Genomic DNA, 12,949 nt, shown 5'->3' with positions numbered 1-12,949 from the left:
AAACTTCAATAAATCATCATTCAAATATTAAACATTATCTGTTGGTATAAACAACTCTTATTCCATACATAAACACAATAATTATAGTTTATTTAAATTTCAATAATTTACTATCACTTTTCATATACAATTCATGCAGCCAGAGGCAAAATATAACAACAAACAATACACTTTTCTATTTAAGAAAACATATTACAGTTAGTAAACAAAATAATATTAAATCACAATGCTCTTACAGAGAGAGAGAGTATATAGAAATTTGTATTAAGTTTTGTCACACGATACACACAAATATATATTAAAAACAGACTTTCTTTGGTCCATGTGATTTTTTTTGTCTTAAAATGAGGTACATCAGTGGTTAACATATCACTGTGTGGAGGGTGACTGTATGCAGGGCTGATCACTGCAAAGGTACCCCAGCCAACACCCTGAGGGAATTTCTGAGCAGACAATAATTTAAAAAGTCAATAAAATTTCAATAATTAATGTAACCATTAAATGACCTTTTTAAATGACCTTTTGCAAATTATTTTCATACATGATAGATTGTGTACAATTACACAGATGCAGGACACAAAGCCACACTTTTTTTGTTTGTTTGTCTAGTAGGTTTTCAGCATGAACACTTTGGAGAGCGGTGCCTTGGCACTGGAGTAGATTAAATATGATTCTCCTTTAGCGCTGAAAAATTCCCAGTCACTGCACCCGATCGTTGGCAGCCAATGAACAGGAACGAATCCTTCATATCCCTGCCACCTAAAAGCAAAACAGAAAAGATGAATCCCATTAGTGCAGTATTTCCATCTGCTCTCACGGTAAGATAATAAATCAATATTAGAATTGTGTGTGTGTGATGTTTGAGATGGTTTCAAGGCGGATACCAAAAGGCAATAAGGTGGACTTATTTCGCATTGGGAGGGGTGCTGTTGACAAGTTGAATACCTGTAGAGAATGCTGTTGAGAGAGTAGGATTCTCCATTGAAGGAGTTAGCAACAACCAGAAAATATTCCTGCCCAAGGCTGAAGAACTCCCAATCCACTGCACTGGAAAGAAAGAGGAAGGTATGTGGAGATAATGAACAGATAAAATGACAGCAGACACATCAAGAAAATGTTTCTGAGCGTGTGTACACCTGGTAAGTATTATCTGGTGATTGAACATCTATACCTGTAGGTGACAATGTCCTGGAAGCGGACAAACAGCTGTGCACTCATGTCCAGTTCATAGATAGTGGAGTTAATGGTGTACTGACTCGGTCCATTACCATGGAGTCTGTGTCCATTGGCAACAACCAAAAAAACTCTGCTGTCAATCTGGAACATTTCCCAGTCTGTGGCACAGAACGTCTAAAAGAAACAATCAATAAATCAAATACTTTAGCCTTCAAATGGGAAACTCGTGGCACACAGAAGTTAAGTAAGTTGCATATTGCTGCTGATGAGAAGAGTTCTGCTGCTATTATATTTTACAGTGCTAGATGAAACTGCTGATACATGCAGGATCCAGTTTCAGCCAAAACAGATGGCCTCGCATTTGTGGCTACAATACTTTGGTATACAGAGGAGTTACCCAGACCTTCTGGCTGCAAAACAAGCCCAAATCATCCCTCCTCAACCACTGTGCTTGACAGCTGCTATGAGGTGTTTGTGCTGATAACCTGTGTCTGATTTTGTGCACTATGGTCAGATATCTGCACTTTGGTCTCATCTTTCCAACGGATATTCTTCAAGAGATCTTGTGGTTTGTTCAAATGCGACTTTGCAAACTTAATCCGTGATGCCATGTTATTTTTTAAGAGAAGAGTCTTTCCTAGCAACGTTTCCACTCAAGCCATACTTGTTCAGTCTTTTTCTAGTTGTGCTGTGTCTGAATCAGAAATGTAACTCTTGGGTTGTTTTTTTATTTATTTCTCTGAACAATGCACAGTCTTGCTCCAATGCTCCAATCTCGGGGTGAACTTGTTGGGACATTCTTTTGACATCCACTGGACAGCTTAAAATATGACTTGGACTTTTCATTTACTTTGTTCCAGGAAATATTATAAGCCATTAAAAATGGCTCACCCCATGATAGATTTATCCAAGCCAGAGTCACGAAGACATTACCTATGGCGCGCCATCCAAAACTGAAGATACTTAAGGAGGCGTGCCGATGCTTTTGGATTTAAGACTCTCTATAATTAAAGCATATGCCAATAAACAAAAAAAGCAAAGATATATGGGCCACCTTTTCTCTGAAGACATGTCAAGCCTTTCATCAGTTTGTAGATAGATGGTTCATTAAATGTGAGCATTTTCAGAGTGAACTTGTCCTTCTTTTAATTCAACGTAAATGAAAGATCTGGATAGGTGAGATCCAAATTGATAATATTAAATGTAGCCAATGGGCTAAAATTATTTTGAGCTAACAGACTCACTTTGCCTCTGTGAAATCAAAGAGCCAACATGACTAAAAGTATGTGATAAATATGTTTTCTGCCCCATTTTCTTTATTATTTCAGTTAATTAATTACCAGCAGCCCTGAGGTGTTCATGTACATCCTCACATCTCGCATGGGGCGTCCCCCTTAATTACACAATTCCTCCTGTTTTCTCTCGAGACTATTAATGTGTCAACACTCTCACATCAGATGTGGTTTGATTCAAATATACCATTCACTATCAGTAACACGTCAAAGCACCGTTATCGCTCAAGCAAATCATAGCAAACCACATACTCTATTTTTTAAGGTAGTTTTTCATAATCATCAGATACAGATCTCATCAGGAGAAACCAAAGCCCAAATGGTCAGAAGATGACTTCCTGCCATGGAGTGGAAACCATGCCGTCCTCAAACCCACTCAGAGTTTTGAGGGGTTTGTAGCGAAGCAGCAAACAGCTGATAGGAAAATATTTTTAGTCTATTTGAGCTACTTTCAGTGCGCCCCAGGGTGGCTGTGGCTACAATGTAGCTTGCCATCACCAGTGTGTGAATGTGTGTTTGAATGGGTAGATGACTGGTTGTGTAGAGTGCTTTGGGGTCCTTAGGGACTAGTAAAAGCGCTATATAAATGCAGCCCATTTACCATTTACCATTTTACATTATTCTTATCACAAACCTTAATTTTCTGGAACACCTGGAAGTTTCCATTCACCCAAACGTAGATGACGGAGTCTAAAGAAGTGGTCACGCCATCAAAAGCATTGGCGACCACCAGGAAATAGTAAGGTCCGACAGTGAAGAACTCCCAGTCGTACGCCCCTGAAGTCTGGAGCATCTGGTGGACCTCAAAAGACTTTGATAATCTGTTCCACCTGTATATCACACTGTCTATAGTGTGATTCTTGTCACCTAAAAGCCAAACAAGCAAAAGATGCCATGCCAGACACTGTGGAAGTTAACGGGTAGTATAGGTATATATTTATATTACCTTGTCTATGATTAGCGACAGCAAGATATGTATGTCCATCTATATTAAATGCCTCCCAGTCTCGGGCACAGTGCGTCTGCAGAGTCTGGAACTGCACAAATCTTTTTCTCCTTTTGCTCCACTTGTAAATCACAGAAAAGTCCGCCTGTGAGTCTTTGTTAAATCGCCTGTCTCCCCCAGAATTAGACACCACCAGATATATCTACATTAAAAACAACAAAAGAGAAAGAGTATAGGTTTAAAGCTTTTAGTAGGATTAAAGTGTGATTTTTCCACTAACTTGTCACACCTTATTGCCCATGCTGAAATGCCTCCAAGCCAGGGCTCCGTTGGTGCTGATATTCTGATAGAGTTGGAAACCTGTTTTAGTCCAGAGATACACAGCAGAGCCAGATGCCGACCGATGAGCCATAGCAGCCATCAGACCCATACCAGGTACCTGGAACAGCTGGAGATTGGATTTTTTTTTCACAGCGGGTTTATGTACAGGAAATCCCAAATGAAAGTGAAACAAAAGTATCAGACAATAAAGTATAAGACAATAAGACCTAAGTAAGTTTCACAGCAAATGGTGGATAAATACCTCTATGTCGTGGGTCTCTGAGCTGGTGGTGAGCACCTGATGTTCCAGCACATAGTCCAGCCTTTTGCGATCTGTGTTAATGAAAATGAATGGTTTATGTGATTTTATTTCATAGAAACAAGAACAGAAACAGTGTTAGTTGGAGTCTCACCTTCTAACACAGTGATCCAAACTGTACCGTCACAGAGGTAGAGGCCCTTTTTGAGGGGATTAAACCACAGCTGGCCCTGTAGCTGCTCTGAGCATGACTTCTCCAAGCCCACAGACACTCTAGCTTCAGTTTCTGACATATTAAAAACCAGAAAGCAATCAAAGAGGCAAGCAAACATGCAATGTCTTATTTATACTGAGTAAAAATACATGCATATGCAAATTACCATAGGTATTCCCATGTCTATCATCTTCTGCTCCTGTGGCTGGCAGGTCTAAAAACAGTGGTGGTACTGACAGAGCTGCTAGCTGGGGGTCAGAAGAGGGGCAGATCTGATGGGTAGCATCTGAACCTGGCACCAAAACCAGCTGTCGCAGTAGACCCTGGATATGTGGTCACAGAAGAGGTAATCATTTCCGAGTTCATGGCATATCCTTTACAAATCTTATTATAGTCTGAAATAAAGAAAGGCATCTTACTGAAAACAAGCCCTTCCACAGCCCCCGACTTCCAATGTGGAATCTGGATCCCTGAATGTTGAGGTCTGAAGGGAAAGGCCTGGAGGGAATGCTGTTTGCCATAAAAGATATACATAATTATTTCTAATAGGTGGAGTAAGTTGTTTTTCTTCTGTAAATGAACTAAATTCTCTATAATTAAAGTAGTTCACTCTGTTCTTCTCATTCTAGGACTCAGTGTGAGACATGAACTGTATTACATGTACAAGTGCTGTGTGGGTGTTGATATTCCTCCTTTCGGCGTGCCAGAGGGAATTTCCACTAAAAAACCATCTATCACACACTGTCAGGCTACTGTGATATGGCTGCAGGGCATACGCAGATTTTGAGCAGGACCATTTTATTGTGGTGAAGGATCTACTGCGCCTCAAGGCAAAATCGGAGGGAACAGAGTAAAGTGGGAAACAGACGTATCCACCCAGAGAACAGAGAAGAGAAAGAGGGGAGAGAAACTGAGCTTACATTTCCACTGGTGAGCTGCAATCCACTGTGAGCTTCACGTGATGACTACCAATGGCTAAAACAAGAGTGTGCCACTGGCTGTCAGCCAGCTGGGTGCCTCGAAACACCCAGTGCTCTACAACCCCTCTGTGACCTTTATAAAGGAAGTGCAGACGCTTTCCCGAGAATTTAAGTCCAAGAATGAGGCGCCCATCACTTTTGACTCTTGTCTTCTGACTGTGTTGCTCTTCTCCGGTGATACTTGACTCTTTATTGCTTTTCAAGCTGCTGCCTCCATCGTTCTCCTCTTTGTTCTGATCCACTGGTCGTCCTTTCGGCCCCATCAGAGAAAACACATATTCATTCCCCTGTTTGGAAAAACAAGAAGGAAGCCCAGACACACTGAATTTGGCAGCGGACGATGCTAACAAAGTGCATACGCTTTTTAATCAAGAATGGAGTTTTTTAGGTGATGGGTAATGAACTATGTTGCAATTTGAAACACTAAATTGCACTAGAAGAACAGACTTGCATGTAAGTTTAATTGCAAATAAATCAATAGGCAGTAAATATGAGCAATACCGACATCTGTGTCAAGTTTAGCAGCGTATGCATTCATCTTTCTGTCAGGGTTAATATGGCACTGTAACAGGAATTTCTGTCAAATCTATTCTGTGTTTTGGGTTTGCAGAGACACAGTCTTTCTATTTATGTAACACACAACATCTCCTCAAGCAAAGCAGGGTGGAGTGGTGGCATCTATTATTTTACTTAAGTAATCAACTGTTATTACTTGCAACATATTCCTATTTTCACACCCCTGCAGTCATTAGTACCGAGGCGTTTCAGTCAGATGCTCACCTTGGGTGCACTGTCGGAGACTTTTAATGTCAGAACGATGGAGAATTCCTTGGGGAAGAGGTCACAGTTCACCAGAATCTGGGAGGAGGGAAAGCTCAGTGCAGTATCAGGGCTTGAGAAATGAATCCCCCTCACCCCGCCGGCCTGCTTCATGTGCACCCCCGGCACAAGTTTGGATGGGTCCCTCTCAAGGACAAAAGATAGAAGATCCAGGGGAAGCGAACCTGAACAAAATATGCAAATAAAGACTATGGCAGTGAGTTTTATGGCCAAACTTTAAACTTCCTCGTGTTGCGAAAGTAACACTGCAGAATTCCTGGGATGATTAATGGGTTAGAAAAGAATAAAAGCTGAAAGTTTTTAAAGTGGATTTAAACAAAATCGCTCTCAGGCTGCAGTAGAAGTAATCTATTCACCGTACTTCACACTTTCACTCAACTTCAGTACATTAGAATAATTTAATAACTTTAGGTTTTGCAATGAAAAGTGTGATTTGATGCTTTATTGTAAAAAAAAAAAAAAGAAGAAAGAAAAATACCTAAGAGCATATAAAGTTTGAGCTGAAATGATTAGTGCACCAGCAGGATTACTTACTCTATATACCTTAAGTGCTGAGTGTGGTAGAGCATCTTCAAAACCAGAGGTTTGTTTTAAAGGGACACGAGTCAAAAAGGTCAGGATCCACAGGAAACTAATAAATTCCTCAATGTCCCAGTACTACTGCCACCACCACACCCTGGAGTGTGAGAAACAGCCCTAGGTAGTGGTGGGGTTTTATGAGACTTCAGTGGGTTTGTTATTTAATTATTTTTTTTAAAAAGATACTCTTTCCTAAGCAACGATAACAGAAAAATAATAATACTCCCACACTGATGAGACATCACGTAAACATGCGCTGTGTACGTCCTAATATTTCAATGTGTACGGGATTGTTGTGGAATCCCAACCACACCCAATGTCTGTACTTGTTTATGGATGTTCATTTAGGTTAAAGTGGCATGCACGTCCACACAGAGAAGCACTCCTACTGTACTGTAGGCAGATGCAGACAGCTGGAATTACCAAAAAGTATTTTAGCTAGAGGGGCTTCCTGGGTTTTAGATGAAACAGTAAGCCATTCGCTGTATAATAATTAACTAAACATTACATGTGCTGAACTCAGCTGAGACTGGAAGAGATAAAATAGAATAAAAATTGAATAATACCTGTACATTGCCTCCATGTTTCTGTGGCTGTCTCAGTTACTCTTAACCCCAGGAGAAGGAACGGCATAAATATCAGCGTTGACATTGCAGAAAATCGGTTTGTTTCAGTTTCCAGTTGGTAGGAATGTCTCCATACTGAAGGTATTTCTTTGCCTATCCTAAATGACAACACACACCAGAAAGCTGTGTACACTTCATATTGAGCCTGCTAAGAATTCCAGCTCCAAACAAAAAAATGTCTATGAAGAAATTCGGGTGACAATCATTAAAGTCACACTGGTAACCTAAGATTGATGTTAGGAGTAGGAAGTCCCAGAGCATCCGCGCTTGGAGAGATCCATTCATAAGTGTGGAAAAACCTGCACCTGCAGCTCCTTTTAAACTCCGGACTCATGCAAATCACTAAGCACCCTGTCAGTCATCCGCACTCAACCACAAATCTGATGACACAGACCTGCCAGAGGGGTGAGCTGCACCACTTTGTTAATGTATACGTGTACGCTCACAGACAAGCAGACAGGCACAATATCTGAATGTGATCACATGAAAAATGATTGATTAAAGGGCTTTTTTTATTGTTATTATTAAAAGGCAATCAAAAGAAAACAACAACACTTGCACGAGCTTTGGTCAAGCAGTGCATCCAAGCCGAGCTTTTACTATATTAGTTGTGATCGCACTTTAGTGTATGTTCAGGACATCTAGATGCTTCCTGAAAGCTCTGCAAGTATTGAAAAAGTAATTATGTTTCAAGATAGTAAAGCTAAATAGTATGCTGAACCACATATATGTTTTGAATTAGCAAAATAGTATTAACATAAGCAAAGACTGTAATGGAGAAAGTACTAAGAGCAGCTTGGTCAGATAGTTTTTGCAATTAATACATATTTGCATGTATGTCAACCTGGGTGGGCCAAGTCAGTCACAGTGGAGTACCTGAAAGTGTACAGTGCCACTCAAACTCGACATTCATTGATTTCCTCAAGTCTGTTTAATCTTATTTTGATGGTCACCAGGTGCTCATGAGGAACAGCGGCATGTCTGCTTGTGTCAGATCTCTCAGAACCATCCGGCACATTTACAAGGCAAATGACACAGTCTTTCTTCTTCCACCCACATTAAGATTATGGACGCCACAAATATCAAGGATGCAAAATACATACCAGTATATTTTCCTTTATCCATTCATCAATCTCTCTTACTGCCAGGAACAGCAGTTACACCCCTGAACCCGTTTAGATGAAGAAAAGCAGATGCAGATTGTCCACCGGTGCCTGATTTTCCTTATTCCTGGTTTGACTCATCGGCCGCTATGATTAATCTTATCACTGTTCCGGTTATACTGAATGCAAGTATTCACACAGACTATCAGATGAGATGCCACGTTCTAAATTTGGACCTGGGTAATAAAGACGATGGTGAAGTTTTAGATGATAATCAGTGTTTGTCCTTTTTTAACTCATTTATCTAAATTTAGTCATCTTTTGTCTACTACATGAAGAAGTGTGCTTGAGGACCACTTCAGAACCTCATTTTCTGAAACACACTTCAGCTAAGTTTACGGTTTTTCCCACTACTTTCATGTTTTTATGAAAGCAAAGCTTTAGCAAACCCAAGACATGGTATTGGTATGGACCAGTGGTGCCACCTAATGGTTACTTTTGCACATTAGAAAGCAGGTTTTCGGTGCTTTTGGATCCTTAGCTCCCATCTGTGTGCATCTGGGTACCCAAATTTTACCCCTCCCTTCCCTGGAGACAGAAAAGGGGCTTTAAGTTATGTTCTTTAAAACAAACAGATTAGCTGGTCAAACACAAAAACAAAAACTTGACATCAAATCTGAGTACCAAACTATATTTATTGTATACAGTAGTAAAAGACCACAAATAATGTACAAATCAGTAGAGAAAACATAACATGACAAGACCTGGTCCCCGTTCTTCGTACTTTACAGTTTAGCTCAGCTGACCTTTGTCCAGCTCACTGGGTTCTTGAAATGCGAGCGGAAGGCTGCTTGTTGGCATCGTAAAGTGTGCTCTTACTTTGTGTGACGAAAGCTGGAATCATGATTGCTGACTGGCTTGTGCAGATGCATGTCGCACAAACACTCAACATTTCTCTGTGCAATACAATATTGACAGATGCTTACTGATGGCTGTGCAAGGAAATAAGGTTTCATTTCTCAGTACTGGCACCAACTCTTAACTATTCATATAAAAGATGAAAAACATTTACTGTAGTAGCTGAAAGTGTTCAGACAGTTTTTAAAGCACGTATTAAAACCTACATTTCATTTTGTTGCAGTGTGTTTTTAACTTTGAAAGGTGCAACCTTTTCTAATAACTTGAATCCAACTAACTTCAAAAAAGCTGGGTTTTTCTTTTCAGGATTTGAGCTTAATGAACCGTGGCTGAACTGGGGGGAGGAAAGGGGGAAAAAAGAAATCCTAGCTCATTTCAGACTATTTACATTCAAAGATAATTTGGTTACCCACATACGAAGAACGGGGCCCTGTAGGTACAGAACACTTGTCTCCCAAACTCCAATGGCTGACCTCCTGATATGAAACGAACTGCATGCTTCACTCTCCAGAATGTAAAAATAGTGAAAGACGCTCATCACCACTTGAAAGACTGCCACTGTAACAACACACAAGCAGACAGCATCTCAGCAGCTGGCACAGTAGTGAAAAGTGTCATTGGTGTCTTTTAGCAAAGACAGTCCAACTTTTGCTGGATACCCTTGCTCAAACTTGAACCTGCTCCTCTTCAAAGCACATCTAAAACTCAGTGTTCCCGTTGGCCTACTTGTGCTAGGGCAATACAGGGGATGAGACACCTGACCTAAAAAAAAAACAAAAAACATTCAGGAACCTTTCAGTTATTCCCACTCACAGTCCACCCTCTACAACAAGCAGACCTGCTTTTGAGATCATCACAAGGACCGGTCACTAGCCCACTTTGGAAAAAAACAGAACCAAAAAGAAAAATGTTATGTATTTTGCACCAAGAGATTCTTTACACAATCAAACGCCGACCAGCTTACACAGTGGATGCACTTCTGTGATATAGATGAATTCTTTCCCCTGAAACAAGCATTTCTGCATAAGCATATATCCATCTGTACCGCAGACACCCACAGTCACTCACTGAGTAGCCATCTAAGAGGAAGCAAACACTGATGCAATATAAATGCCTTTAAATGTGACAGTTTTCACCTTGAAGTTGGCTTTTTAAAGAGAAGCACGTCAAATATGAAGCAGACGTTCTGTTTTTGGAGTATTGGTCCAAGTCCCACAACATTTATCTAACACCCATTCTGATACTGCTGTACAGGAGGGGGAAAAAATGTCGACCATATGCCCCATGGGTGTTAATGTTTAAAATAACAGACGAAAAAACTAAAATTAACATTTACAAAAGAAAAGAAACATTGCAGAAGCACCTAAAATGCAAAGAATTAAAATTCATTTAACAAAACAAAAAACAAAAAAACGAGTCACCATTCAGACAACAAACACACAGAAAAGCAATGTGAAATGGGAAGCATGTGTGTATTATGTTCAGATAGTGCTTCCACTTCAAACCATTTTTATGCCCACTGACAGTGACCCCTGGACAAAACACTTGCAGAGCCTCGCATTCAACCCTGATGGATGAAAACAGTGACAAACTACTGGATACTAAGCTTTCACTGCACAGTGAACCAAAAGCAGTGACAAACCAGGAACAGCTGTGATGAGTTGTTGGTCCAATCACAGCCAGCGGTGCCAGAAGGAAATCTGTGTCCTGATTGGCCAGCAGAGAGACTGTTGACACACAAAAGTTCAGTCCTGACTGAGACAGCACATAAACAGCCAACGAGGCCCCCCGCCAACACCTGACGAAAACCATGACAGACATCTTTAAACTGAAAGAATAATAATAATAATAATAATAATAATAATATGAGGGGAGTGGTGGGGAAGGGATGGACAGTGAGATGGTTGAGGGCGTTGTCTGAGGGTGGCCGTCAATGAGGTGGGTAGGGCTTAGCAATGGCCGCCTGTCTGCTGCTGGAAAACATCTATGGTGTCTTCATCTTCCATTTCCAGCTGAGAAAAAGATGTTCCATATATTAATTATTTTACAGTATTGCAAACATATTCAATTTATTTAGGGGACAAGTGCACTGTAATCTTAAAGAAACTGAATGTGTTTCAATAATGGTTACAAGTGCATAATAATCATACCTGTGCAGGCGTATCCGTCTCATTGATCGGCTGGCCATCAAACCTGAACCTGATCTGCCTTATTGAGAGACCCTGCAGATGAAGATGCCGCCTTTCCGTTAAAAGAACAGCAAAGTTAAGTGTGCATGTAATCATGCTGCTTAAGAACTTACAGCAGCTTACCTGTCGTTCACAGTATGCCTTCATTAGTTTACTGAGAGGTGTGTGCCTTTTTATTTTAAACTGAACCACCGACCCATCCTGCCCTGCAACCTTGAGGTTGATGTGGTCATTCTCAGTCTTTACTCCTTCCTGTAGAAACACAATGGTTTAACACTTGATAAACAAATGGATTAGCAACCACAGTAATGCATAGTACGTATACGTTTTCTTTAAAGCGACATCCACAATACTGTTAGCCTTGCTAGCTCAGACATACAGAAAGTAAACTAATAGGCATATAATCCCACAATTTTAACAGCCGTGTCACAAAACACAGATGTGACTTGTGTTGAATTACTGCCATACTATTCAGTTGATGCTTTGATTAAAACAAAACGTACATTGGAGCTCAATAACACAGACATGCTACCATATGCGTTCACACAAGGCACTCACAGGCGCTAACGTTAGCATCATTAGCTCCGGGCTAGGCTCAGAACCACTGGCGAGTTTAGCTACCGGCTAACGCTGCTAGCAGTTTTGTTATGAAGTATTGTGGTACAACAAGCAGCACAACGAAAAAATTAAAACAAATAAAATAAAAACTACCAGAATACCATAGTCACATCAGTTTTTAAGGCGGTGCGTCACCTCCATTTGCGCTCTTCTGCCACTGCTGCAGTTGCGGCATTTGCGGCGTTGCGGACATAGCGTGGTCCCGTTTCGACAAAGAAAAAAATCCGCAAATAACAATCATGGTGTAATTGACATTCCTGCTCCCAACCTTTTAGACCCCAATTAGCGGGACAACATCCCTCCCAAACTCACCTACAGTGAGCTGTGTGAGCGCATATAGACGCACATATGAATGTGCGGGTACTCATTCATTTGCGAAACAAACACTGCGCCGATTTAGAGAAACGTGCAAACCAGGCCATTTTTAGATTGCACATATAAGCGACGGTTTCGCAGGAGCTCGCCTCAGCCATCATAACAAGCAAGCAGTTATATAAACCTCTATATATTACCTTTGGCTTTTCCTCTGACATCTCGGCAGGATTTCGCGTTGCAGTTTACAGAATAATCTGCTAGTTCGGCTTTATTTGTCTTTCTGCCGCCTTCTGTCCTCTCCTCTGCCCTGCTAACGGGTGCGCGCTTCAGACCGTTGCTGCAAATAAGCCATTGGCCCTTAAAACACCACGTGGTTGCCAAATCGCGGGAGCGCGCGTCTATGCAAAAAAAACTCGATCACGCGAGGAATCTATATGAAAATCTCTTATTGTGCGCACAAATTAAACCAAATAACGAGCCACCTGTAAGTGGTAGCTATTGAAGTTCTGTAGTTTAATTTCCATTCATTTAAAATGTTTTGTTTCCATCTTAGTTTAGTTTAGACCAGACTTC

The 12,949-nt window shown here is 40.8% G+C and overlaps 2 protein-coding genes across 3 annotated transcripts; both read right to left on the bottom strand.

Moving 5' to 3' along the window:
* Positions 1 to 309: 309 nt before the first annotated feature.
* On the bottom strand, positions 310 to 6,193 carry LOC113012768 (thrombospondin-type laminin G domain and EAR repeat-containing protein-like). Its single transcript, XM_026153095.1, has 12 exons — positions 5,969 to 6,193; positions 5,129 to 5,475; positions 4,628 to 4,718; positions 4,375 to 4,531; positions 4,149 to 4,280; positions 3,998 to 4,068; positions 3,704 to 3,862; positions 3,415 to 3,616; positions 3,103 to 3,335; positions 1,172 to 1,350; positions 946 to 1,047; positions 310 to 759 (listed from the first exon to the last, which is right to left on the bottom strand). Exons 1-12 carry the CDS (start codon positions 6,119 to 6,121, stop codon positions 606 to 608), a joined length of 1,980 nt encoding a protein of 659 aa, XP_026008880.1. The 5' UTR covers positions 6,122 to 6,193; the 3' UTR covers positions 310 to 605.
* A 2,818-nt stretch (positions 6,194 to 9,011) lies between these two features.
* On the bottom strand, positions 9,012 to 12,736 carry sumo3a (small ubiquitin like modifier 3a). Of its 2 annotated transcripts, XM_026152685.1 has the most exons (4): positions 12,574 to 12,729; positions 11,567 to 11,695; positions 11,405 to 11,476; positions 9,012 to 11,266 (listed from the first exon to the last, which is right to left on the bottom strand). In XM_026152685.1, the coding sequence occupies exons 1-4, from the start codon at positions 12,592 to 12,594 to the stop codon at positions 11,204 to 11,206; spliced, it is 285 nt and encodes a 94-aa protein (XP_026008470.1). In that variant the 5' UTR covers positions 12,595 to 12,729; the 3' UTR covers positions 9,012 to 11,203. The 2 variants fall into 2 exon arrangements, with proteins under 2 accessions (XP_026008470.1, XP_026008469.1); XM_026152684.1 differs by having other exon boundaries at positions 11,405 to 11,695; positions 12,574 to 12,736.
* Positions 12,737 to 12,949: the final 213 nt, after the last annotated feature.

This window comes from Astatotilapia calliptera, chromosome 19, assembly GCF_900246225.1.
Source record: "Astatotilapia calliptera chromosome 19, fAstCal1.2, whole genome shotgun sequence".
NCBI lineage: Eukaryota > Metazoa > Chordata > Actinopteri > Cichliformes > Cichlidae > Astatotilapia > Astatotilapia calliptera.
Note: the sequence above shows the minus strand (reverse complement) of the source record. Positions and strands in the feature narration are given on the sequence as shown.

Bases quoted from the DNA above. Each gene is read 5' to 3' on its own strand.
- sumo3a (XM_026152684.1), bottom strand. From the start codon at position 12,594: ATGTCAGAGGAAAAGCCAAAG. The intron at 11,696-12,573 runs GTAATATATAGA...GTGTTTCTACAG, and splicing joins TGTCAGAGGAAAAGCCAAAG to GAAGGAGTAAAGACTGAGAA. The intron at 11,267-11,404 runs GTATGATTATTA...TCTTTTTCTCAG, and splicing joins AGACGGATACGCCTGCACAG to CTGGAAATGGAAGATGAAGA.
- LOC113012768 (XM_026153095.1), bottom strand. From the start codon at position 6,121: ATGAAGCAGGCCGGCGGGGTGAGGGGGATTCATTTCTCAAGCCCTGAT. The intron at 1,048-1,171 runs GTATAGATGTTC...CTTTCTTTCCAG, and splicing joins CAGGACATTGTCACCTACAG to TGCAGTGGATTGGGAGTTCT. The intron at 760-945 runs GTATTCAACTTG...TTTTGCTTTTAG, and splicing joins CTCAACAGCATTCTCTACAG to GTGGCAGGGATATGAAGGAT.